Here is a 26,406-nt window from a genome sequence, read left to right on the forward strand (position 1 = left end):
AATCTTTGCTAAAATGGGCTTTCCTAGGCAGAGGAACAGTAGTAGAACTCATCTCTCTCAACTGCTGTTGAGTTGTGTCATTTGGAAGTTACTAAACTAGAGCATTGGGAAGTACAAGATGTGTAGGGGGGGTGGGAGTGGGAAAGCTGGCTCAAAGGAAGAGGAGTGGGGTTTTTTGAGGTGAAGCCTGAGAAGGTTAGAAGCTGTTGTTGAAGCTAACGTTCAGGTGTTGGGCTGATACTGGTTAATATTTGCATAAATAACAATAGTCAACAATAGTAGGAGTGAGGTGAGTAAATATGGAGATGCTGGAAGTGATGGTTTCTTGGGGTGTTGTGCATTGTTCATCTATTCAGGATCGAAATAAATTCTAGTTATATAATTTGGGGAGCTTAGCAGTGAAAGATTGTCAAGGAGGAGGAAATTAGCTGAATACTACTGTTTATCAGTGAGTAAATATGAGCTGTCAGGGTGATGCATGTTTGAAAGGGCAACTGTGTTCTTAGAGGTAGTGTACTTGAGCATCTGAGATCACATATGCATTCGTGTACAGTTTTGGTCAGCCATGTTCAAGGTGGGTTCAATCAAACTAAAATCAGGAAGCTAAAGGGTTATTTTCACGGGACACCTGAGAACTTTGAATTTTCTCCAGGGGAATAATATCCAGCAGGAAAAAGAACTTAAGCTAAACAGTTGTAGCTGCATACTTTCTGTTCTCTAGTAAATACTGTCTGAAAATCTGAGTCTTAAAATAACCACAAAGCAATAGTGCATTCTTCTAATGCTTTGTGGGACAAAACATTCCTTATTTTTGAGAAGGAACTATCTGTTTCTGAAGAAGATTTGAGATAGTGTGGTGCAGGAGAGGGATGAACAGGTGTTAATGTGCAGGACCTCCATTTGATCTGCTCTACTGTTGCAAGTAATTACTTAAACTGGAGAATACTTGGCAGGCTTTTGCTTATTTAAAGCTAGCTGTGTTTCAAAATAAACCACAACTTAATTTTGTTTTAAAACACAAAATGCTTTGATAAATGTTTCTGTATTCCTGATTTCTCTGTACTAAGCACATGCTTACAACATCATGCTAAAGTCACTGCTATTACGTTGATCTGTACTTGACAGATGTATTCTATTTTCCGTATACTATTTAAAACGACACATAGGGAAGAATTAAGAGTTGAAAGTGAAGAGTGACAATGAATTTCTAAATTCTGAGTGCGTTTAGCAGTGGGAGAGAGAACCATTATTCAGTTGTGAGCAACAAGAAAATGCAGTTAGTTGATGAAAGATTTGATGGACTGCGGGTTATGTTTCAGAGGTAGTAGATAATTAACCCATGAAACTTGTTGCTCCAAGATACTGGTAGCTGATCTTACTATAACAATTTGAGATTTGGCCCTAGACAGAACTGGAACTGAGAATCTGTGCAGATCTGGTTGCAGGTGTCCTGGAGCATTTGGCTATAGAGCCCCAGGCTGACATTTGGTGAGCTTGGCTGTACATGATGTGTATGTGCAATTGTGTCAAAATTGCAGAGGGAAAGTTTCTGCTCTCATCTAACTAGAGTGATTTATGAGATCAGGGTTTTTGCAATTTTTTTAAATACACTTGTTTGCAAAAGAAGTTTGGATACTAATTTGCTAGGTAATTAGTTGCATGGATTTGGCCAAATCCATGCAGCCTCTGTGGAGAATACAAGCTGAGACAGTCTTGGTCATTATGACATTTCTTACTCTGTAGTTGAGGATTTCTTTGTGTTCAGATCCAGAGGGAAAACATGCTAAACATAACGAATTCTTGCTACAGCTCAGCCTTCAGAACTTGTTCCTTCCATCTCTTACTTTTTCTGCATGGTTCTGAGTATGTATGTGTTTTTCTGTGCAAGTCACTAGGGAAGGCAACTTTGAGGAAGACTTGTCTTTGGGACTCTCACTGCCTAATACTTAGAGCAAAAAAGATGCACTCCTGTTGGTCCCCCAGTGTTTTGGAGGAGGCTTTATTAGAAAGTTGATAACTGATGCATTCAGGTATTTCCCAGTAAGCTTGGAAGCTTACTTGGGGTCCAGCACTTCACTGCTTGCTAAACAAGTGAATTAAGGTGATGGTTCTGACTCCTTGTGTTTGTGTAGATTGAATTGGAACATAAATGAAGAGGCTCATGCTTAAGATCTCTTGCATTCTGAATTTTTCTGTGGTTTAAAGATGTTAAGTATTGGAGTCATATACTTGGAAGTAGGTAGAAAGTCAGTTGTATGTTATTAAACAAGTAATTAGCATTTTCTTGGCAAATTATATGTTCTTAACATTTGAATATGTTTTGAGTTTGAAAAATGCCAAACTAACTCATGTTGTTACGACATTTATATGAAAAGATAACAGGTGAAATACTACCTTAATCTACTTAAAATTAAATTTGATAACTGCTTTCAAAATGTCATGTTTGGGTAACTGTGCATAAGTGCTTTCTGTTGGTAAAGATGCCAAATGTCTAATGCTTGTAAGGATTTCTGTAATTACTTTCTTGTGAAACAAAATAACATCTTACGAAGAGTTCAAGCACAGCAAAGGCAAGGTGGAAATGATAGTATTGAATTAAAGGACATGGTCATGTCTTTCCTTTTAAGGTACTGTTTCTTTTTAAAGTATGCTTACCTTTGGTCTTGGAATTTCTGTCAAGTACAGAATATTCTATCTGAGAAGTTGAAACTAGTGAAACTACTCACAGCTAGAGAGGAACAGTGAGAGTGGGTTGAGGTACTTGAACAACCTCTTAACCACAAAAATACAAGCTGAGCCACCTGGCTGACAGGTAATACAATAATGCTAGAAAGCACACTAATCAACTTCTGTATATTTTTCTTTAGATTTGCAAACGAGACTATCTCAGCAGAATGAAGGTAAACTAGCATTTGATATAACCTGTCACAAGTAGTTCTTGTTGCAGATGTCTATAAATTAAATGCTTCTGGTATAGTTTGCCAGCAGCCCGAGGAACTGTATTGTACTTGTCTGTAGCAATCATACTATATATTGATTATTGACTGAAAATAACAACGTATGTGAAAACACTTTTGCCTTTCTGTAGCATTTCCTCAGTGTTGGTAATGTTCCCCAGCCATATGTTAGTCCTAGAAAATGTGTGGGTTTGTATTTTTGTGGGTTTTATGGGTTTAGTGTGGTTGAGTTTGGGGTTTTTTACTGCCTTCAGGGCAGGGACTAGAGGAGTCATTTGAGAATCAGGAGGTTGGTGTTATTGTCCCAGGATTAGTCATCATCTTACTCTGAGGGCCAAACCTTAATGCATGCACATGTACAGAGAAGGTGACTCTTATTTCAACTAAACTAGGAGAAGCTTGCAGCCTGTAGGACTGTGCTTATCTTTAATAAGATGTACTGTGATGAGCAACAATAAATGACAAATAATTTCACAGTTACTGGGGAAGAGTATCAATCTGTTCTACAGCTAAAATGTTTAAAATTTTAGTCGTCAAGTATTTCTTAAATTACGCGTTTCCAGGGGACAAAAGTATAGATACACTTTTTGAAGGATAATTCAACATGCTTAAAATACATTTTGAGAACTCTCTAAGATGTTACGTCACTCCTGTGCAGTCTAATGGGGTGGTGTCACTCCACCCTGAGCTGCTGCTTGACTTCCAAGAGGAGAAAAAAATTAAAGGTGCTGCTGGCATACAACTTGGGCAGAATTTTTAGATGCATGTGAAGATGCATATATCTGCGTTTAAATGTTAATACTGAAAATCTATGCAGAAAAAGTGCCTGGGGTTATCTTATCACTTTTCAGCTTCAACTGTAGTGCATCTGTGCTGTTTTCTGCATTGATCAATTAAAAATTTCTCTATAATATGTAGTGTTTAGTTATGAGTTTTGCTTTCCTGGTTTTTGTTTTCTGTTTAAACTTCCGCTGTTACTGCTGAATGTTGGGATTTTAAAAAATAGGTAAAGATACTGATTTAAATTGGAGCCATGCATAGCAGGTTCTTAGATTTGGTACTGTTTTCTTTTCCTATTACAACAGTTCTGGCTGCAGCTGCTTCCGTACAACCACTTGCAACACAGTGCTTCCAGCTTTCCAACATGTTTAATCCTCAAACGTAAGTGATTTACCGTTGTGTGCTTCTGTTTGGCATTTGTTGATGACTTTAACATCTGAGAAAGGAATCGGAATGTTGCAGAGCTTATTTTGATGACTTTTAGCATGGGTTTTGTTTAAGTGGTAACAGTTCCATCTTTGTCCTCTTCTTTTTCCACCCCCTATAGTGAAGAAGAAGCTGGCTGGGATACAGAAATTAAAGATGATGTGATTGAGGAGTGTAACAAACATGGAGGAGTTATCCACATCTATGTAGACAAAAACTCAGCTCAGGTATGTTGAGAGTTTTGTTGCTTTGTAGTGTATAGAGGGAGCATAATAAATAAATACTGCTGGGTTGTGGGTTTTTTTTCTAAACTGAATCTAAATTTCTTGAAGTTGCTTTGCAGTTTTTGCAGAACATAGGTGGTTCCCCCCTGTTTTGAACCATTGTGTGTAGCTTGAATGCAGATATGAGAGCAGTTTTCTGGTGCTGCAGTCCTCTTAGAGTTTTACACAGCTGAAATTACTGTGGAAACGCAGGCTGAAGAGTAGCAACCACTTTCATTCTGGCATTTGGCTTCTCCCTTAAGCTGTGCATTTCCCAAAAGCCAGGGACTTCCAGTTTCTTCTGTTTCTGGAGAAGACAGGCTTTAGCACAAAGGACACCCTGCTCCAGCGTACCTGAGATGTGGTTAAATGCCCGCCTAATAATACCACACTTGCGAACAGTTGTGCTCGCTAGTAGTGTAAGTGTCTGCAGCTATAACGGGGAGGAGAAGAAAAAGGGCTACTGATGCAGACTTAGTTACAGGTTAGCGCCTGTTTGAGGGACTCTTCAGCCTGCATCTTAAAAAGGCTAATACATTTTTCTTCTGTGTTCACTTTGTTTATGCAATCCCCAGACTGGTTATCTCTTCCCTTGTACTTCAGCTCTTGGAATATAAACTGTGGAAGCTCTGTAAATACAGATTGGCTTAGAACCCTTTTTATATGGAATTTACAGCCCAAACTGAAGCACAGGTTTCAAATGCTCTTGTAGTCAGATTAATTTCCAGCCATCAGACCTTGGAAGTGTTCTGTTGTGTTCCATTTGATTGTGCAAGGCTGAAATCTACACTACTGTCCTTGTCAGTATTGCTCAGATGGGATTGTTCTGCTCTGTAATGCACTTGGCATTCAGAAACCTTTGTTATCTTGTGCTGCTTCTACAGAAGACTCGTGTCACCTGAAATCCTTTAATGGGGATTACCGAGAGATTAGATGAGAGATGAGCTGCAGTCTAGTACATAAAACAACATACAGTCTTCCCTGGCATTTTTTAATCTGGGCTAATGGGAGGTAGAAACCTTTCCCACAGTTATCTTAGTCTATTACTATCTTAGAGGAAACAAAGTGTCCCTCAGCAGATGGGGGAGTAGGGAGGGGAGAAGTAAACCCAGCAACAAAATAACCAAACATACAGACCCCAAAAAACCCACCACCCCCAAACCCCAAAGAATGCAACAGCCCGCAACATACCTCCCATAGGTTCTGAGCACATAGAGCTGCATATGTGGCTCATGTTAGCAAGTGGATTTGAAAGAAAAAAAAAACAACACCTACAGCTACTATGTCATGAGTTAGCTGTTTGTTACTGTGACAAAACAGATTTCATACAGAATAGCAATGACCCAGATACAAAATACCCACACATATTTAAAAACACTGTATTTGAAGTTTCCACTGTGCTGTGCTGTTTTCTAGGATTAGATTCTGGTAATATTATCTTTTAAGTGTTTAATCACCCATCTTTTTAGGGTTATTTCCCAGACAGCCATACTTCCCAGGCTAAGGGCCATCAGTAATCAGCCATGAAGGTGTAATTTGTTGTGGGTAAAATTTTGCAGTCCCAGCTGAATACATGGTCTCATGTACCACACCAGTCTACACTGTGGTATGTTAAGGAAAACAGAGCTTTAATGTTGCTGTATCTCATTTCAAGGTTTAAGCAGCTTGGATGCCTATGCAGGGGAGACAGAACAGAACTGCGTGTGTTGGTTGCTTAGTCCCTTAACCATGAGCCCCTAATCTCGTGTTTCTCCCTGTGAAGGAATGAGTTAGATTGCACTGAGAAGAGTTAGCACTTCTAACTGTACAGTTAGTACAGGCTGGTGAAGGCTGCTAAAGGGAAAGCTGGATTTGGTTTCTTAACATATTCTTTTCCTGTAAAATCCGTTTCAGCTGGAATCTGATCTGATTCAAAAATTACTGGTAGTAGTCTATGTTTAAGTAGGTAGCCAGGAAAATGCATTCACACTACTGTGAGCATCTGTACATCTTGCAGTTGTTGAATGTGAATATTGCAGTACTCTGGATTAGGCTGTTTTAGTGCTTAATTTGCAGACAGAAAACTTCAGATATCTGCTGAAGTTAAAAGATCAGTCTGTCATTCATGTTAGATACATCTTGGGCTTTACTGGAACAGAGGACTGAGATACATACTAAAGTTTTCATGTTGGAGAATTTTTACAGTACCAGTCTTCCTTGAAGTGCTGAATGTGCTTGCCCCAGGGAATGGGGAGTGCTTAACGCATTTATTTGAAAACCAGGCTGTGAACTCGCATATCTATTTAAGCATTTGTGGTTAAAGTTTGTGATTTACAGGACTTGATGGCTAGCCTCCAGTAGAGGTAGCCAAACTCCTTGCACTTCCCTGTTTCACACGAGATTTGCAGTCAGGAGCCATTGGAAGGGTTATTGCGACCAAATAAGGAATCAGTTATTTGTGAGCTTGATCTGAAATCAATGTTTGGTCTGTTTTGCAAAATCCTATTTAGAAAATTTTAATGCCAAGATGTATGGTAATGCCAGTCAGTAAAAAAACTGTCCACTACTCCCATTTTTTCATGCTTATTCTGCATTATCAGTTGATGCCAGTAGGAGCATAGCGAGGCGGGTTTGCTTCCACTGCAGCCACACCAAGGAAGTGTCTGGAGAACAGATATTGTGGGGTGTTTCTCAAGCTTCTAATAGACTCTTAACACTTCTGTATTACAGGGCAACGTGTATGTCAAATGTCCTTCAATTGCTGCTGCCATTGCAGCTGTAAATGCGTTGCATGGGAGGTGGTTTGCAGGTGAGTGGATTTCATGTAGAGAACTGCATTGATTGATTAATTGCAGGAATGACCAAATGCTGATTTAACTTCTTTATCTTCTGATCAGGTAAAATGATTACAGCAGCGTATGTACCTCTTCCAACATACCACAGCCTTTTCCCAGATTCTATGACTGCAACCCAACTACTGGTTCCTGTTCGACGATGAAGATGGATTTAGTCAGTTTTGTACATAGTTATTTTTTGGAGGAAGATTGAGTTATCTTTTATTTAGATAAAACTAAAGGAAAGGATTTAATGTCATTTTGTGTACACTTCCTGCTACCTTTAAAAATAAAATGAAGTAAGCAGAAATGCAGTGTGTTCATTCTCCCTAACTAGCATTTCCACTGTATACAAAGCTGTTGACTTCTTGTTCTGCCTTGTAATTCTTGTACATTGACTAAGGTGATCTGTAGGAACTGAGAAGTAGCTAATAGAAAACAAGTTCTCTGTAAAAGGCAGATGGGACATGATGACATTTTTAATGTTTCACAAGCCTTTCTTTTAATGCAGCAATTACATTTTACATTTCACTAAATGTAGGTGATCTGCTAAAGGTTAATATCAGAGACAGACTTTATGAAGGGACATACTTAGTGTTTTGTATAAATAGAAGATTCAAAAGGCTACTGAAAGCTGACTCTAGGCAGCCACTCAGCTTGCTCTGTGCTGAATAATTGGTAAGAATAGAAGGATTGAAGGGTTTTATTTCTTGATGGTAACTTTTGATTAATGTATCTGTAAAAGTTTCTTTGTAAATACTGTGTGAGGTGTGTCTAAGTTTCCAAACAAAACAATCTCTGCATTTCCAGTAAGTTTCTATGTATGTGGTGTGGCACAGTTGAAGGATTTCAGTAGAGTCTGAAAATTGGTAGGAAATACAGAAACATGTTTTGTTCTGGTTGCATATAATCTTTGCTCTTTTTAAGCTCTGTGAGCTCTGAAATATATTTTTGGGTTACTTCAGTGTGTTTGACAAGACAGCTTGATATTTCTATCAAACAAAGACTTTCATATTGCAACAATCTTTGTAAGAACCACTCAAATAAAATTCTCTTAAAAAGGCTTTCATGAATCTTGTATTTCTCTGCTCTCCTGATGTGACTAAGCAGTGTGCGCTGTAGACTGGAGGTGAGCCAAAGATGCTTGGGAAGGAGGGTGGGTGTTTGGAATACCACTCCTTCAGGAGATGCAGGAGCTGGTTCCTGCTGTTTGAAACCCTATGCATACTGCAGAAGTGGTGGTGAAGGGCCTGTGGGTTTTCTTGCTGCCTGGGCCATTGACAGCTCTTGCCCTTTCTTGGGCCTGCTGCAGATTCAAAACAGAGATCACTTCCCCCCTGCCTGCCTCTGCCCCCCTCTCGAATGGTTGTGAATTACAGGGATGTGCAAGTAAGGTATGAAGTACAAGCGAGGTACGTTGGCTTTTAGTCTGGCTTCTGTAGGGAAGCCTGCCCAAGTGGATTGCCCTCTTAGTACCCTTTTCCCTACCTCTCTGTCATTTTTAACCAGTGGCTAACAAAAGCTGTGTTTGTCAAAGATGTAGACAGTATATGTTCCACCCAGGTGGGTGAAAGGGGGCTATGCAGGGATGCTGCCAGTGCTTTGAGATGGAATGTGGTGGTGGCTGGTTTCTGGCCTTGAGAGTGTCCATTTGGGGGGGTGTGGCTGTGGCTGAGCTGCAGTATGGCAGGAGGCAATCTCCAGTAGTCCAGGAGCGAGCCATGGGAGAAAATGGGTCTGGGCAACTAGGTGTAGCATAAAGGCAGATGTGGGGAGGAGGCAGGAACATACTGGTTGAAGAATATGTATGCGACAAAACTGAAGCCAGCCAAGCAAAGCTGCTCTCCCCTTTTGTCTGCCCATATTTTTTTAGTTGCCAGTATTAAATCCATCTGTGCCAGCTGGAGTAAAACCTGAGCTGTTCCAGAGCAGCTGTGTTGCTTGGCTTGATGATTGGCATAGTTTCTCAGGGGTTACGAAGTCAACCTGACAGCCAACAGAACAAGCTTTTAGTGGCAGATTTGTGTTTCTCCCTTAAAAACTGGGAGGATGGCACTCATACCAAGTAAAGGTTGTATAAGTGCTGGTTGAGGTTCTGCTGCTAACCTGTCCTATCCTTAAACATAAACAAAGGAGCAAAGATAAGCCTTGTTTCAAAAGGCAGATAATAGGGGCTTGCAACACTAAATGTGATAGTTATGCTGTAGGCAGTGCTAGAGATGCAGGGAATAACCATCTGTTCTCCCTGGGAAGCACTGAGCACCCTGTAGGCCTGTTAAGGCAGGCTGTAGAAAACCTCATTTCTAGTAGCAGGTCTCCTACAGGTAGAAGCCCCCTGCCCTTGCTAAGGGAATGGAAAAAAGCTATTGCAAGTTCCTATTGCTGGAGGCAGCTGCAACCACTTCTGCCCATCCCTTCTCCAGAAGGGCTGTACAGCAGCATGCCCCTCGCCTCACAAGGTGTGCGAGACTGCACCCTTTGGACCTTCAGAGCTGTGAGAGGCAACGCAGTCAGGCTGTCCTCTTCTGTGCTCAATAGCACAGCAAATTGCAGCACAGCTAGTCCTGAAGGGAGAGCTTTAGGAAAGGTGTCACTCAAGGCCTGACCAAGGAGTACCTCTCTCATGTCTGGTGTTGAAGTCATCCTTGTGACTCATCACTAATTACCTGTCATGTGACACAAGCAGTTTTCCATTTTCCAGCAATTTTAACAGTTTCCAGCACCGGCAACACAGCTGTACCTGTTCTGTGCTGCTCCGTGGCTGCTTCCTGCACCCATGTGCTGCCAGGCTGGCTGGAAAGTGTCCAGGCTGCTGTAGTTTGCCTTCAGCTGGAGAAGGACTTGCCCAAGTCCTTCTGGGGTCCCTTGGTCTTTGTGAGGGCACTTGCCCCATATTACCTGGCACTTGGAAATGGGATAAGCTTCAATCCCCCTATTTTTGCAGTAAGACAGGAATTTGATAGTTGATCTGAATTAGCCAGAGCAGCTCCACCTTGACACATGGGGAAGGTGAGCTGCCCGAGTACCAAAGGGTGAAACGTGTGTGCTGTACTTATGTCTGTGAAATAGGAACTTTAACATAGTACAATGCATTATTAATTCTCATTGTCATGAGACTGAGATAGGAGGAAAGTAGAAATTTGGTTAAAAGCATGTTTACAGTCAGAAAAGCAGGGAAGACAGTGCTTCACTGTTTCATGAAGAGCTCTCACTTCTAGATATCTAAAGATTTTATTATGGTACAGAGAAGGAATGGCTGGACAGGGGCATTCCAAGATAAAACCCAAGTGCCAGGTTAGCAGCGGATTCCCATACCAATAGCCATGAATGTCCCAAAGGTCCCACCACTTTGCATCATGGTTTTGCCAACTCCACCCATCAGCTCTCGTCCTCTCATGCCAATCCTGAGATAAAGAAAAACAAAGAAATTACATAAAAGCCGAAGCCTGACAGGTAACAACAGATCTGCAACAGGAAACATCTGATACATGCAGACTGAATGCCCAAATCAAATACCTCCTCTTCAGTCTAAATTTAAATGATACTCCTGCCTTCACAACGAGACTGGCTGCAGTGCCCTGTGCCTGAGCTACAGCGGGCAGGGGGTGGGGGGGGTGGGGTAAGGAGCTATACTCTTTGGGCACTTGAGTGACCCTCGCCAATGGCCCATGTGTGTTTTTTTTCCTGCAGCAGTACCACCTGATGCTGTACCCTCCTGCCACACCACTAGCAGGAACAGCTTTACCTGCTAGTGCCCTAAATACCCTTATTTTTTTGGGGGAAAAAATTGTGCTGTTCAAATATTTGACTTGCCAGAGAATAAAAAGGGGATAGGCTGTTGCATTACTATCCTGTCTGGCTGCAGTGGCACTGGTTTTCGTATCACCAACTTAAAATCATGTTGTAAACTCTTCCTATTCACCGCTGACACCATATTTTAATATGAGAGAAACATGAAAGGCCTAGAGGTGTCCAGAGGAATTTCTGTTCTCCAGTTCCCACTTACCTAAGGTCAGACTGAAATAAATTGTTCCATCTCAGGAAGCTCTCATGATATTTGACTTCTAAGCACGGCAGTGACTATACAGTCTAAGGAATTTCATGCACCTGATTTTTAAACATGGAGATTTCCCCTCAAAAACAGTACAGCAGAAGTAACATAGTTGTGTCAAGTACGATAGAACCACTGTCACTTCTTCTGAATACCTTAAATCTGTATTTTCTGCTAGCATTGTACCACTTCCAAATACCCTCCAGAATCTGAGAGAGATCAGAAAACTCTTTAAACTATCAGATTAGACTTTGTGCCTTTTCCTCCTTTTAGGTTCACAACAAATCATCGCCAATATTTAATCACAGATTAAAAAACCTCAAGCATAAAACGTTCTGCAAAATATTAAAGAGCTTATTTCAGGAATTCCTTTTCACAGATGATGCGTGCCAAAACCAGTCAGTACGCAGTGCAAGGGCTATCTTGGAGCAGCGAGCATTGTTTGTTTCCCTGCCAGCATGCCGGGGAGTGCTGGGGAAAGGTGTCCCTCTCTGATTCACAGTGGTATTGTGCCAGTGCCATCCACAGCTCTGCCTACACTCTTGCAATTAAGACTCGGGGTCCATATAAGTGATTGCCTCCATGCAGGGGGATGGGACACCCAAAGCAACCATGATGCACATACCCAAGAGCTTGCAGAATACCCTAGGAAGCTTTAGAGCAAGGAGAGGGCTACATGTTTATCTGCACAGCCAATTCATCCAGCTCTTCCTGGAGCTGATCTTCCAGCTTCAGCTTCCCAATGCAATCCCCCTTACAAGCGGCAGGAAAAGGTCAGTGAAACCGTGACCTCCTCATACACAGCTGACCCAGAGGTGATGCTCCACCACCATTAGACTTTCTCATTTGAGGCTAGGGCTGACAAGAGGCTCTTCAACTGTGGTTAATTTGTAGCCACTAACAAAGTTTCACCTGTGTGATGACACAGGACCAGATCCGCACCTCCCTTCCCAATCCCACAGTGGCGTTTCTCTGGCTCTCACTGTATCATGACCTGTTCACAGAAGCTGTTTCCTCAGCATACCTGAGGCAGGAAAACGTGCCGAATAGTGCTCCTGCTGCCATGCCTACTGCAAAGCCCATCATGAAACCCATCTTTACTCTGTCAAAGCAGCTGGGCTGCGATTGCCCGTATGGGCCCATGGTCACAGGCATCTGGAAAAGAAAACAAAACACCTACATGGATTTACTGCTTTGACTAACACTTCTATAACCAAACTGGGCTGGAAAGCCGGCCCGCACACTTCAGAGCGTCTCGTAAGTGTAGTGTCGGATGGTTTGCAGGCTTTTGGGCTCGTCTCCTCACGCGTCAAGCAGGAAAAGGCAGGAAGGGAATGCCAGTGCCTCGATGACGGCCCTGTTTCGCCCTCGGCAAGCTCCGGGGAGTGCCGCTGTGTCTCCGAGAGCTGTTTAGGACCCCCCTCCGTGCTCTTCAGTTCCCCGTGAGCAGCGCACGGCGTCACGTAGCAATGCTTCTGCTGCCGGGCCCGTCCTCCGGAGCTGCCACCGACGTCGGAGCGGGGCAGCGAACCCGCCCCGCAGGGCCCGAGGCCGAGGCGAGGGCTCAGGCTGCGCACGGCCCTGCGGCCCCCCCGGGAGGGGCGGCCTCCGCCTCCCGCCCGCCGCCAGGCCTCGCGCCCGCCGCACCAGGGCCCTCCACGTCCGCCTCACCTCGCAGGTGCTCTGACCGCCGCCCGCACCCCGCCCCGGAGACCCGAGCCTCCACCGCAAACCCCCTGGGGAGGGGCGAGGGCCGGCACCCCGCCCGTACCTCGCTCCCTCCGGCCGCACCGCACCCGCCACCGCTGCCCGCTCCGGTCTCCGCTTCCGGTGCGTGCCCTGACGTAGTCGGAAGGGGCGGGTGCGCCCAGCACCGAGGCTATGTCGGGGTGGCGGCGCCTGGCGGCTTTGCGGGCGGCTCCCGCCTCTCGGTGGCTTTCGATGGTCGCGCCAGCGCCGAGCAGGGCCGCGGCGGGGGCAGAACTGCTGCCCAGGCCGGGGGCGGCGGCAGCGGCGGCGGCGCCCGAGGCTCCGGGGCGGGGCGGTGGAGCACCGTCCCGGCCGTCCCCCCCATCCTCGGGACGAAGCGGCGATGGAGGCGGCGCCCTGAGGCCGCTCTACATGGACGTGCAGGCCACCACCCCGCTGGTAAGAGCGCGTCTCCCCCGCCCGCGCTGCTGCCGCCGCTGCTTCGACCCGTGAAGCTACGGCGCTGCCCGGCGCGCAGGCGGCACGGGGCAGGGGAGGCCCAGCCTCTGCTCCGGCCTCCGGCCTTCGCCCTCCGCCGCCTCCCCCTGGCGCGGCCGCGTCTTCCCGGGCGTGAGGTTCTCCCTGCGCTCGCGGCCGCGCCCGAAGCAGCGTCACTTAGAGGGAGCTGTAACGGCGGAGGCCGGGCGGCGGCGGGGAGGCCGGGCCGCCGCAGGCCTTTTAGCCGCGCCGCTCCGACGCCGCCGGTCTCCCGCCTGGGCAGCAGCTCTGCCCCCGCCGCGGCCCTGCTCTCCTGCCTCGCCGCCTCTGTACAGAGGCTCGGTGCCCGCTCCGTGCTCTGCGGGGCCGCCGCGGGGCGGGAGCCACGGCAGAGCTCGCACCAGCAGCTGCGGGTACGAGTATTGCTTTTAGGGGCAGCAAGGAATTAATCTGATCGAGATGCTTACCTGCGTAGTTTTTCCTGACTTTTTAAGACTTGGTGTTGCTTCTGCTTGGAAGGCCAGGCTGGTTGGGGCTTGGCACACCCTGGTCTAGTGGAAGGTGTCCTTTGGGACAGCGGGTTGGAACTAGGTGGTCTGTAAAGCCCCTCCCAACCCAGACCATTCTGTGATTCTGTATGCCCAGAAAATCCTATTCTTGCATGGTTGTCTTGAGGCAGATCGAGGTTACGTGTGAGGGTGCGGAACGTGATTGCCAGATGCTCGTATTCACTGGAGGCAGTGTTGTATATAAGGTGTAACAACCTCAAGCTTTCAAGGTCTGGCCTGAGCTAAATCTAGACATTGCAGAAGAAGTGCTGCAAATCCTGGGACAGAGGTATCAGGGGGGTGTAGAGGGGACAGAGATGCTTTTCCTTCTCCTTTTCTAAGGCTGTGTGGTTCATGTCTTGCAGGATCCCAGAGTCCTGGACAGCATGCTCCCATATCTGACAGCCTACTACGGCAATCCCCACTCCAGGACCCATGCCTATGGCTGGGAGAGTGAGGCTGCCATGGAGAAAGCAAGGCAGGTGAGTCTTCAGCTCTCTGCAGTCATAGTGGTTTTCCTGCTGGCGAGCAAATGCCAGTGTCAAAAGAAAATCAAAATTAACAATAAGGCTGTTGTAGTTAGTTAGTTCTCTGTGGGCTGTATTATAGCAGCTTTCTCTTTGCATAGTTGTACTTAAGCAGATTTGTTGTGAGAAAAAATAATGAGGTTAGAGCAACTGAAAACCAATTGGCAGAAACCAATACTTAAGGTGAAAGTGCCTCAAAATTTTTGGTTTCCTGAGGTCACAAGCATGCTGCTGCAATAACTGAGCTAACTCCATATTTTATCATTCTGCTAGTCTTAGGTGCGAGTCTGTCATTTTTGGGGGAATCAATACTTACTGGGGTTTACGTTCTTTTTATGACAGGCGCAAGGGTGTATTCTTGAAAACATTTTGCATGTGTTTTGCTCTGATGAGTTCATTATATTTTATCTTAACAAGTCAAATTTGTATTTCTTTTTAAACAGCAAGTTGCAGATTTAATTGGAGCTGATTCAAGGGAAATTATATTTACCAGTGGTGCAACAGAATCAAATAATATGGCAATAAAGGTAAAAGGTTTATGCTGATAGTTATTTGTTAAGATTATGCTCTTAAGAACTGTATGCGTTTTTCAATAGTTTAGGTGTTAATATATTGGCCCAGTTAGCAGATATTCAAGTTCCTGGATTTATTCCTTGTGGTACTCTACTACGTAAGTGGAGAAAATACTGGGATGTTTTAGTGCCCAGGACATGGTTTTGAGGACAGAGTATAATACTTGGTGTTTACCTTATATGCACCGAGTGCAGTCCTTCTGCTTACGTAATTAAAATCTTTATAATGAAATATAGCGGAGATGTTGATCACAAACCTTTTTCTGACTAGGATCAGGTAGTGTTCTAACCTTTAGTGTGTGCTTGTTCAGACTTTGTCATTGTATAGGACTCCATTGCAAATGTTTTTTTAAAAGTATTTATTTTAATAGTGTCTAGAACTTATATTGGCTAACATTTTTGCAGGCCTTTTGAAAAATGAGTGCTGATGGAAATATGTGGTGTGAATTGCATGTCATTACCTTTTAGATTCATCACTTTGGGGAAAACGGGGAAGATCCAAATGTATTATATCTGAATAGTGATTTCTTATTTCTGATCGTTTTGTGTAAAGCTCGCTTTCTTCCGTGATCTAACAGCAGTTTTTTTGTTGATGGATTGTGCCTGACAGGGTGTCGCAAGGTTCTATAAATCCAGAAAAAAGCATATAATTACTACACAAACAGAGCACAAGTGCGTGTTGGATTCTTGCCGTTCCTTGGAGACAGAAGGTTTTCGGGTCACATATCTACCCGTTAAAAAGAATGGGCTTATAGATTTGAAGGTAGGTTGTTTACTGACAGAAAGAAAGTGAAAATAGAAGAGGTTTTTGCTTCACATTGATGCTTAAGAGGGCCTTGTGTCCTCTTGATGATAAAGAGGAAAGGATGGTAAATATCACAATGTAGAATGGGTCACAGTCAAATCTGTCACGGCTGGGGAAAGATATTCTATTCTGTCTGCTTTAGACTTTTTCTCAACCAAAACATTCATCTCTCATCCCATAGTTCACCTGCTGTGCCTTCATGCTTCACACCCATGCAGGTGGAGCTGTGCATACCCTTATAGAGAGCCCAGTACATGACTAGGATGGAGCTGGCTTTGATGCAGGAGACACTGGTGAAATTCCATGACCTGAGCTACTCAAGGCATCAGTGATTACCATACTCCCTTCTGATTGCTGTCCATGAACTGACCCTTCTGGCTGTACTGGCTGCAGTCCTGGGATTTAGATGTTGTATATGCTTATTTCATGATTTGTGTCCTGTAATACAGGACAGCGTCAGTTTTATTTCTAGCCCTGTCATCTGACTTGGAGAGGTGTTGTGTGTATGTGGTGGGGTAGAGGGATTAGGCCTGCAGGCGCAGGAGTCTTAGCTGTGTTCTCTGAGAACTTTGCTGGCAGACTCCTTCTTTGCACAATGCTTTCTTGTATATAATGCAGTTCCTTTATAGCCAGCCACTTTGTCTAGATGTGGCTTAAGCTGTTTTGTGGGTGGTTAATTTATTAAAGAAAATAGTTCAGAGGAATATACAAGACATGGCAAAAGCCTGTTCTGACATGATTAAATCAAGTCAGGTGGCACAGTGCATACCAGGGTTAGGATATGCAGAAATGCAATTGATCGTGCTCCTCTTCCTACAGGAATTTCACATGGATTAGTGTTCTTGCCAGGACTGTTTGTCAGAACCCAAGGGGTTTCTCCATAACGTGCTAGTTAGGAGGCTGGTGGTTAAGATTTGCTAGCAAATTGAAGGTGTACACAGGAATCTTGCTTCTGCCATTAGTCACAACTTCTGTATGAATATTTCACCAGGATTTGGAGAATGCATTCCAGCCAGATACAAGTTTGGTTTCTGTAATGACTGTGAATAATGAAATAGGAGTAAAGCAGCCAATTCATGACATTGGTAAGTACACCGTGGCTTCCAGAGGCCAACTAATGTCACATCTGCTTCATTTTACTTAATATTTTCATACCCAAGTGCTACTGATGCAACAAATTAGATGTAGTATAGTTAAGGAATAAATAATAATGCTGTCCCAAATGAAAACTTACTTTAAAGGGGAAATAAGGATGAAATATAGTACTTCTACAGTGAGTATTGCAGCAATTATAGCCTTGTACAGATCAGCTGCAGTGTTTCTAGTTTCACTGATGGATGAAAAATTTGCACAGGTAACTGGCCAAATTGAGTTTACATTCTATAATGGTTTATTGTAGACTTTGTGGACTTGTAGTGTTTAAGAAGAGAAATATGCAGAATTTGAGGCTGGAGGGGATGGTGAGCACCACACTTGGACACCCCTTCTCCCCCAGTATTGTTGTATATGGTCATGAACCCATGCAGCCATTTGTACTTAAACTTGGTAGGTGTGGTTTTGGAAGCAGTCTTACTTCTTAGCAGCAGCAGGCTTTTTTAACTACTTAACTGAAGAAATTCACTGCAGTCTTACCTGCTGACCTGCCTAAACCTGTGCCCAGCTAGGCACCAGCCAGAATAGCTCCTATGCAGCTTTAGACACTACTGTAAAAGAAACATGACAGTGCCCGTTTCTTCCTTTGTCACCTTAGAACCTGTCCCTGCTATAAACTGATGCTTTAGATTCATTGTTGGAGTCATTGGAATCATAACCATTAGATGAGATTACATGGGGTTTTTTTGCTTTTGTGTGTTTATTACAGGTGAGATCTGCCGTGTGCATAAGGTTTTCTTCCACACAGATGCTGCACAAGCAATTGGTAAAATTCCTATGGATGTCAACAACATGAAAATTGATCTAATGAGCATCAGTGGCCATAAAATTTATGGGCCCAAAGGTACGTACTGAAATGCTTTTCTAGAGAATTGTTGCTTCCATGCCTGCCTACCTTAAGGTAACTATGCAGCGTATGAAGTAAAACCTACCTGTCTTAGTGACAGGAAGTATCTTCTAAGACTGGTATTGGACTGATTTTGGAGTAGTTCAGGCACCACTGCCAGACTTAGAGCTGTGCTGTGGTGTGCGGATCTTCAGTGCAGGTGGGTTGTGAGGTCGTTTCACTGAAGGAAGAAACAGTATCTTAAAATGGTGGCAGTATTAGGAGGAGTGGCTTTTCAGGAGTTGTCTGCTTGGTGTGAAGCACTATTGATGCTGAAACAGTTGAAATAAAATGATTGGGTTACACGGTAAAGTTTAGTCCTGAGTGTAACTTGCAATGGGGAGATCAAAAGGTAACTGGAAAGCTTAAATGCTTAGTCATTTTGGTTGTCTTGTACTTCCAATGGCTTCTTCCCCCCCCAGCTCCATTTGTGCATCTTCTTTGCGGAGTGGGGTTTAAAATCTGGCTATGGATTTTTTAGTTGGTTCCCAAATAGTAAAAGTTCAGCTATTATCACTGTCACGATCAATTTAGTTTGTAACACTGGATGCAGAAAGACAGAAAGCAGGTTTGCTGTATTCTGTGTGCTATTCAGAAACAAAAGACAAAATTATTTTTTTCAATATGTTGTCTCTTTATGCATGAGCTCTCTTCAGAGCTGAAGTCCTCTCTGGATGAGGACTAAGTTTTCAACCAGTAACTTTGAGCAGGTGACAGACATAAATTTTCACAACTTGTTATGAGCAGAAGTTGCAAACATTCTTCATGTGGTGACAGTTACTTGTTAGGTATGCCAAGGCACGTGAAGACATGGAAATCAAGTTCACAGGTGAGGAGAGCAGACAGTGGAACTGGCTGGCATATCTAATCTGCCTGTTGGAAATCGGTGCCACTGATGAGTCTCCCTAATAAGGATGGGAGAGGACTTCTGGGACTACTGCTGGCCTGGTAAACCACAGAAAGGAGTTCTTCTAGAGCTTTCGGTTGGAAGTCAGTAAGGGAACATACATGAATGAAATACCTGCACATAAAAACTTCAGTGTAAAGGGATGAACTTCAGCTGTGCACAGGAATTGAGAAGTAAGGGAAGTACGGACTCCTTAGGTGGCTAAAGCATGCTGGTGGAAACTGAGCTTCTCCCATGGCTAAAGCTCTGGGAGCCTGAGCGAAGAGAAATGCGAATGATGGGGACGAACAGCATTTCCTAGAAAATACTGTGCTTCTGTATATGTTCACTACTTTTTTTTTTTTTTTTTTTTCCTCCAGTGAGGTGTCCAAATATGTGTTTGCTGTGGAAATAAGGAATGTTTCCAAACCTTGGAGTCCCTTTGCATAATTTCAGAATGGTGGGTGCATACTAAAACAGCTTTCCTTGTTTTCAAGGGGTTGGTGCTCTCTATGTTCGCCGTCGACCGCGCGTCAGGCTAGAACCCCTGCAAAGTGGGGGAGGCCAGGAGAGAGGACTGCGGTCTGGGACTGTGCCCACTCCTTTGGCAGTGGGCCTGGGGGCAGCATGTGAAGTGGCACAGGAAGAGATGGAGGTATGTGGGAGGAGATATTTGTTTTGGATTCCAGAAAAGAATATTAGAGGGCCAGTTAAGTCTTAGATTCTTTAGGTCTTTTTGTGTCCATGTGCATGAATTAAATTTGATTTTCGTGTTGTAACATTAAGTAAATGTTTTGACATTTTTCAAGGACTTTTTGGGTAATTGGAAGTTCTTTCTTAAGTTTCTTTTTTACTTGAAATGGTTTGAATCATGGTTTTCTACAACAGGTTTATCGTTGACAGTTCTAGTAAAATACAGCTTTAAGTGCTTACACTCATCTCTCCATTCTGTGCACATGCATTAGCAGCATCTCTGAAATGGTATAACTCCATGTTTGTGTAATCTATATTGAAAAAAATAAAAATTCCAGAGTCCATTATCATACCTGTTAAATGTATGTAAGTTCAAGTTTACTGCAGCTTTGCAACTAAGAATTACTACTTTTTTTTTTTTTTCCCTAGCTTGGACAGTAAAGTTTTTATTTGCTAGGTCTGGTCTCTAACTAAGCCTTTGTGTGCTGCTACATCTGTTTGTGGGCACCAATCCATTCCTTACAGCTGGAATGTAAAAATCCTCTAATACAATGCCAGTGGGACGCATAAGCCAGATACCCGTACATGTAGGATCAAGCTTCTTCCTGGGGGGCAGGCAGAGATCTTCATCTGAGATGGGTGATTAGGGAAGCCTTGTTAAAGATTGGAGAGCCTGCAGAGCTTGAATTCTGCATGATCCTCAGATCTGGATTCTCTTCCTTGCCTGGCAGAGTTCTGGCATTTGTACACCAAGTAACATTTGAGATACCCTCTTTTTATAAGCATGCATTGCATGTGTGCATCTGGCCATTTCTCTACACCAGAGCTGATACCGTACCTTAATGCTGGTTTTTTTAGTGTAAGTGACCTCATTTTTTAGTCTGGAACGAGACAGTGCACGTGGACAGTTCTCATTGCCAAGCTGAGTTCACAGTAATTTGTGAGTCCATGTGTTTATGTAGTATAGTTCGAGAGCTCCTAGGGAAATAAGGGGCACTTACCATAATAGATGCACTTCTGTTGCAAAATGTGTCGTCTTATGCACTGCCTAATTTGTCTTTAAACGTAAAGGACTCTGTGCTTTTGTGAAAGCCTGTTTGGCAGCTTGTGTATATATAGATCTTTCTGAATGGTTTGGAATATTTTTGAAGGCTGAGCTAGCTAGAACCAAGCTGGTAGTTCTCTTCTAAAACAGTCTGTAGAGTAGGCAGAGTTTGACAGTTTCTTTTTAAGTTTCAGGTGTGTTCTTTCCCTAGTCTAACCAAACTGCAAACCCAGCTACTTCAGTTTGCTCATGGCTGGTGACACAAAGCAGTTCGAGTGAGGTCAAACTGTACACCGTTCATTATTTTGGTCTCTTTTCTGGTTTCTTTGCTAGTACGACCATAAGCGAATCTCTCAACTGGCAGAACGACTGGTTACAAAAATAATGACTGAAGTTCCTGATGTGGTTATGAATGGAGATAGAGAGCATCGCTATCCAGGTAACATTAGCAAGATCCAGAGCCCCTTAGCTCCTCAGTGTTAATGACCATGACTGAATAATGCACTTCAGCTACATGTTTTGCAAGTACTGCCATGTGGGGTAGGATTTGCCCTAGATTTCAGTTGATGGAAGTTTTTTTCTATTTCATTTATTTGTGTGTAGGATGCATCAATTTATCTTTTGCATATGTGGAAGGGGAGAGTCTTCTGATGGCTTTGAAAGATGTGGCTCTGTCTTCAGGAAGGTAGGTGGAACGTGTGGGAGGATAGCAGTACATTTTGGTGAGAAAATAACATCTGCTAATGGACGTACAAACTAAGGAGTGATCTCCTCTGTGCCATGTATTTGTGTATTTGGTTAGTGAGTCAGCCTGACATTGATTGCATTCTAAGATGGTGTTTAAGTGGCACATTTTAAATGAAGGTCTAATTTACTCATCGTGAAAGCAAAAAAAAACCCCACCAAACCCAAAACCAAAAAAACCTCCAAAACCACCAGAAAATAACAGCCTAGAAATTCCTACCTGCTAGCCTTGCAGACTGGTTAAATGCAGCCTGAGTAGCCTTGACTTGTAACTGCCCGTGACGCTTTCATTCTAAAGGCTACCAGCATTTGAGCAGCTTCTGTCCTTCAGCAGGATTACACACAAGTGGCAGATAGTAACTAGAATCTAGTGAAGTTGGGCAAATATCTGAATTAAATTAGCTTCTAGTACCTGTGTTTAATGCAAAAGCAGAAAGAAAATTGAATACGCTTTTATGGAGCTCTGTTGGCTCTACAGGAGTGATGAGTAATGTTTCTGTTACTAAGATGAACTTGATGGTTGTGATGAAGGTAACTGAGTGTCAAGATGCCCTCCTTTCCTAACCTTTGGGAACAAAGTGGTCAGTGTGTCTTTAATTAGAAATATGTTGGCACTGTGAACAGGAAGAACAAGTCTGCACATGACTGTCTCTGAAGCCAGACACTTCTGTAATTTAAAAATCTCTTCTGAGGCTCTGCTTTGCACACCAGAGAGCTGTAAATGGCTTTCCAGTTCATGCTGCGTGTTGCTACCTGTAAAAATTGAGTAACAACATATAACCAGTGTTGCCTGCTGCTTGAAGATGGAAGTTTTCTCTAGTGATGACTATAACTAGGTCATCTTGCTCTGGATTCCTCTGCACGCTGTGTTTCATTTAATTGTTTTGCTGCAAAACAACAGCTTGTGAAGCCTTTTTTTTTTTTTTTTTTTAATGTTTCTGTTGGTATGTTACCTTCTCTGGCTAATTCTGTCTTTGATCCTTTGTCTTTTTTCATGGCTTTCATTTCAGCTACCTCTTAGTCTGCATTCTTGCTGCTTCTGTTTGGCATTGTATTTATTCTTCCTGCATTATGCGTTCTCTCTTCTTACTTTGTGCTCCTATTTTATTATATTCATTCCCCTCTAATGCCCGCTCCTTCCATTCTTCAGGAGCAGAAATACCACTCTTCTTGCTTGTATTCACTGGTGGTTTCTAAGAGGCTGAGGAAGCTGGTACAGGTTGTTGTAGGGTCATAGTAATATTAAATGCCTGTAAATGACCTGTTCCTTGTTGGAGATTAGTGAAGTGTTATTTCAGTGTAGCATCTGCATATGAGGAGAAGTTTGAAACTTGCCTGCTTTCCCTGTCCCCAGTGCTTGCACATCAGCTTCTCTGGAGCCTTCCTATGTTTTGCGGGCTATCGGAACAGATGAAGACTTGGCTCACTCATCTATAAGGTGCGTGGAGTGGTCTTCCCTAATGCTTCCAAATATTCTTCTTTTCTGCTAGCAGTAGGTGGTGGATTTGTTCCACCCTTACATATGCACATTATTCTAGTCCTTAATGGTTTTCTTTTGGTTTAGATTTGGCATTGGTCGTTTCACTACAGAAGAAGAAGTGGATTATACGGTGCAGAAGTGCATACAGCATGTTAGGAGGCTGAGGGAAATGAGGTGAGCCATCTTACTGAATGTAAAGACTTCAGTATGGTAATATTTGAAGAGCTGGATTTAGCTGAAAATAATTGTTTGCTTCAGAAATGTGGTGGTGTCTGTATATAAGCGAGCGGTATTGCCAGAGTGGGTAGTGGGCCTGATTTTAACAGTAGTGAGAAATTTTTGAAGGAAACAGACCTGGTAACAAACCTTCTCCCAGATCCTGCCTTTGTCAGGGAAAGAATATGAGTAGGGCAAGGATGTAGGGCAATACCTAGAAGTTTCTAAGCCAGAGGTGATATTACTGAGTTTATGTATCAATAAGGTTGGTGGGGGGTTTTTTTGGTGAAACTGAAAGACTCCTGACTCATCTGGACAGTGTCAAATGTGAGGGCTCAGTCTCTAAGAGACAGCAGTAGTTTATGCCTAAAATGGGGGCAGGAAATGAGGTGCCCTGCTCTCTCACCTCTTGTATTTTGGGGTGAGGACACAGTTGAGGACTGATTGTCTGAAGCTTCCTGACCTCCAGAAGAAGATGGGTAGATGGGTATGTCCTAATTTATTGTGTAGTTGATGAAACTGTCTTTGGTGGTTGTTTTTGATATTGTCCTGTACATTTTAGTCCTCATTCTTCTCCTTTCTTTACAGCCCCCTCTGGGAAATGGTGCAGGATGGAATTGACCTCAAAAGCATTAAATGGAGTCAGCACTGAGAAAAAATCACTACCCATGGACTAGATGCAGATGTGGATTAAAATGTGTTTTCTGTACATTCTTGAACAAATTATGCAGCACTTACGTTTTTTGACACTTGCAGTTTGGCTGGAAAACTACCCTTTCTGATCACAAAGACTAGTTTAATTTATGGCTTCTTAGACTATCCTGAAGAAAGGCAGGATGATATAACACCCACTGTGTTTATATTGATTCACAGCAATTTATGCTAAAACATAATTTATTTGGAAATGTATTTTCTAATAAGGAAAATTAAATCAGTGTGTTACTTCTGGGCCAGTGGAATCCTGGCGAGAGGTGGTTGTTTCTCCGTGTAAAACATCCTGCGTAGCTGTTCTGTTTGTGGCACAGACCTATTGCCAGGCCTCCTGCTCTTTCTATTTTGAGGCGGACATCCTGTAGCTGGATTTGTGTTGCTCAAATGCATTGCACTCTGAGAAACTCTCAGATAGGAAGAAGCTTGGCGTTTCTAGAGGAAAAGGATGCCTCAGTGTGGCTGTGTGCCTTCACAGTTGAGATGTACGTGCAGTTAAGAACTCCCTCACCCCACCCCAGCCCCCACCCCCCGAAACTGAGTATTTTGTGTTCTTTTTGCCTCGGTTTTATCCTTTTTTTGGGTGATGCTTGTACAGACCAGTGTGCATTAATCTAAAACATTCTTCAGCGTTACACAGTTTATGTACAATGATGATGCACTTTGCTGTCCCCTCCATTGTGTTTCTCCATGTGATATTTTTCTAAGTAAGGAAAGACAAGTTGAATGGTTGGGGGAGTGGCATAGGCAGAATATGCAAGCTTCAGTTGCAGCACTAGTTAGGTTGGAACATGATTGGTGGGGGAGAGCAGATAAAGTCTTAATGCAGTCTGTTTTTTTGTTTTGTTGGGGTTTTTTTCCTCCCCTTGTAATGAGTCCTTTGCTGTTACTCAAGAGTTTGCCTGTGGGCTGTTGGCTTCTATCACTTTAGGGAGTCTTGCCCAGTTGAGCCTGTATATTTTACCTGGAGACAGGAACGTGAGGCTCTGGAGTTGTCTCTGCATGACAGTCTGTACTTCTGTCTCACTAGAGACTTGCATGGGAATCGGTTTCCTGTTCCATGCAAATGCTGGGGGAATGTCTGTTAAAAAGGGTTTGATGAGATTAATTTGTATCGTTTCTCCTTTCTTACCTTTGTTGGTCTTCGCAGTAGGAACCGTAACCCTGCATTACAAAGTGCCTTTTTTTCAGTTGCATAAGCTGACAGCTCTCAAAGTAGTTTGATTGACAGATGCTGTATTAGCTGCTGAATTTAATATACCCTTTAGACAGTAAGCCTGCAGTCTGGATGGTATCTAACTCGAAGATGAACCATGTAACGTAAAAGCTGAAGCTAAGTCTCACAAGGTGGATTGTGTTACAAAAGCTTGGTTTGTTTGCTTTTTTTTTTTGTTACCAGGGATGGATCTGGTTGGCTATAACGCAAAGCTAATCCTCAGTTGTTCTGTTGGAAATTATTAGCTTTGGCAGTTTTAATTTTGTAGGGCTGGCACCTATTTCTTCAAAACATTTTTGAAACTACCATATGCATAAATAGGTTTTAGAGGTGTTATATGTACTGTTTCCTGGGTTAAGCACATGATAACACTGCCGGCATGTTTTAGATCTATATGTTTATGAAATTGTTCTTTGTGTTTCATGGATGATAAAAAATTATAGAGAAGACTTAAACTTGGCTACTTCCAGTCATTTTGGATCTGCCTTTCTGGCTGAATTATGCAGCATTATCAGTAAGTGGCTAAAGTGTAGCCTTTTATTAGAGAATAGAGAAAGAACTCCTGAGTTTTCTGTGAACACTGTTAGAAACTCACTCTGGCATCAAGTCAGCATTTGACTTTTGGTGAGTCATTCTTCTCAAACTCAATGGCTGATCTGAGCTAATTTTTAAAAAAACTCAAATAGCTTAGATTTATAATAATTTTGAGAAGAGGGAGCCCCAGATCCTGAAGATTCTCACCACCTCTTTTATGTACTAAGATATAAAACATCAGTTCTATATATAAAGACTTGGGAAACTCATTCACACTGTTAAGAAATGTTTGTTTGAGAATGCTTGTATGGCAAGATGAGGAAAAATTTATAGTGGACATACTTTTCTCCATGACAGAAAGAAGTAAACCCAAGGTCCTGGGGGGCGCTCAGCAGGGTGCTGGTGGTGGCTGCTCGCCTGGCCCAGGAGGTGAAGCAAGCGAGGCAAACGCCTGGGGCCTTGTTGGGGTTACCCTGTAAAAGCCAGTGAAGTGGCCGTGCAGTAACGTAACGCAGTGCTCTTCTCTACTAATAAAAATCAGCTCTGTAGAACAAAACCAACATGCACCCCCCCAAGCCAGTGCTGGAGGGGGTCCCGTACACCAGGAGTCTGTGTGAGCTTTCTTTCAAAAAACTCTTGGCCTTGGTTTTACTCAAACTTACTAGTTCTTCTTAGTGGCACAATGGGTGCTTGTTCCCTCACACTTTACTTTAGAGCATCCTGTATAAATTCCACACCACCACCCCTACCCCCCCATTATGTACTTAACATCCTGCTTCACTTTCAGTTTAGGTGGGGGAGACAGATAAATTGGCACTCTCTCAACAGTTTCCTCATACCTAATAAAGGCAAATACCATTCTTTTCTAGCACTTTCTGCCTTCCACCATGTGCATATTACAGGGGAGCATATTGGAC

The 26,406-nt window shown here is 43.3% G+C and overlaps 3 protein-coding genes across 21 annotated transcripts in view; 2 read left to right on the top strand and 1 right to left on the bottom strand.

The window, feature by feature from the left end:
- The window catches only part of RBM39 (RNA binding motif protein 39), a 31,662-nt gene extending 23,359 nt beyond the window's left edge, over positions 1-8,303 (top strand). For 17 of the 19 annotated variants that reach the window (XM_037401526.1, XM_037401535.1, XM_037401528.1 and 14 more), the window contains 5 exons: positions 2,868-2,900; positions 4,043-4,118; positions 4,285-4,390; positions 7,136-7,214; positions 7,303-8,303. In XM_037401526.1, the coding sequence (XP_037257423.1) occupies positions 2,868-2,900; positions 4,043-4,118; positions 4,285-4,390; positions 7,136-7,214; positions 7,303-7,403 (395 nt within the window). In that variant the 3' untranslated portion in view covers positions 7,404-8,303. Of the gene's footprint in view, positions 1-2,867; positions 2,901-4,042; positions 4,119-4,284; positions 4,391-7,135; positions 7,215-7,302 lie in introns of those variants that run through there. The other 2 variants (XR_005106393.1, XR_005106394.1) reach the window with 1 other exon arrangement.
- A 2,148-nt stretch (positions 8,304-10,451) lies between these two features.
- On the bottom strand, positions 10,452-13,153 carry ROMO1 (reactive oxygen species modulator 1). The gene is made up of 3 exons (XM_037401541.1): positions 13,062-13,153; positions 12,315-12,445; positions 10,452-10,643 (listed from the first exon to the last, which is right to left on the bottom strand). The coding sequence occupies exons 2-3, from the start codon at positions 12,443-12,445 to the stop codon at positions 10,535-10,537; spliced, it is 240 nt and encodes a 79-aa protein (XP_037257438.1). The 5' UTR covers positions 13,062-13,153; the 3' UTR covers positions 10,452-10,534.
- NFS1 (NFS1 cysteine desulfurase) lies at positions 13,144-25,410 on the top strand. Its single transcript, XM_037401540.1, has 12 exons — positions 13,144-13,438; positions 14,391-14,507; positions 14,996-15,079; positions 15,735-15,887; positions 16,921-17,014; positions 17,791-17,925; positions 19,351-19,508; positions 20,925-21,030; positions 21,195-21,276; positions 22,690-22,773; positions 22,900-22,989; positions 23,620-25,410. The coding sequence occupies exons 1-12, from the start codon at positions 13,172-13,174 to the stop codon at positions 23,681-23,683; spliced, it is 1,434 nt and encodes a 477-aa protein (XP_037257437.1). The 5' UTR covers positions 13,144-13,171; the 3' UTR covers positions 23,684-25,410.
- The last annotated feature ends 996 nt before the right edge of the window (positions 25,411-26,406 follow it).

Source organism: Falco rusticolus, chromosome 10, assembly GCF_015220075.1.
Source record: "Falco rusticolus isolate bFalRus1 chromosome 10, bFalRus1.pri, whole genome shotgun sequence".
In the NCBI taxonomy this organism is placed as follows: Eukaryota; Metazoa; Chordata; class Aves; order Falconiformes; family Falconidae; genus Falco; species Falco rusticolus.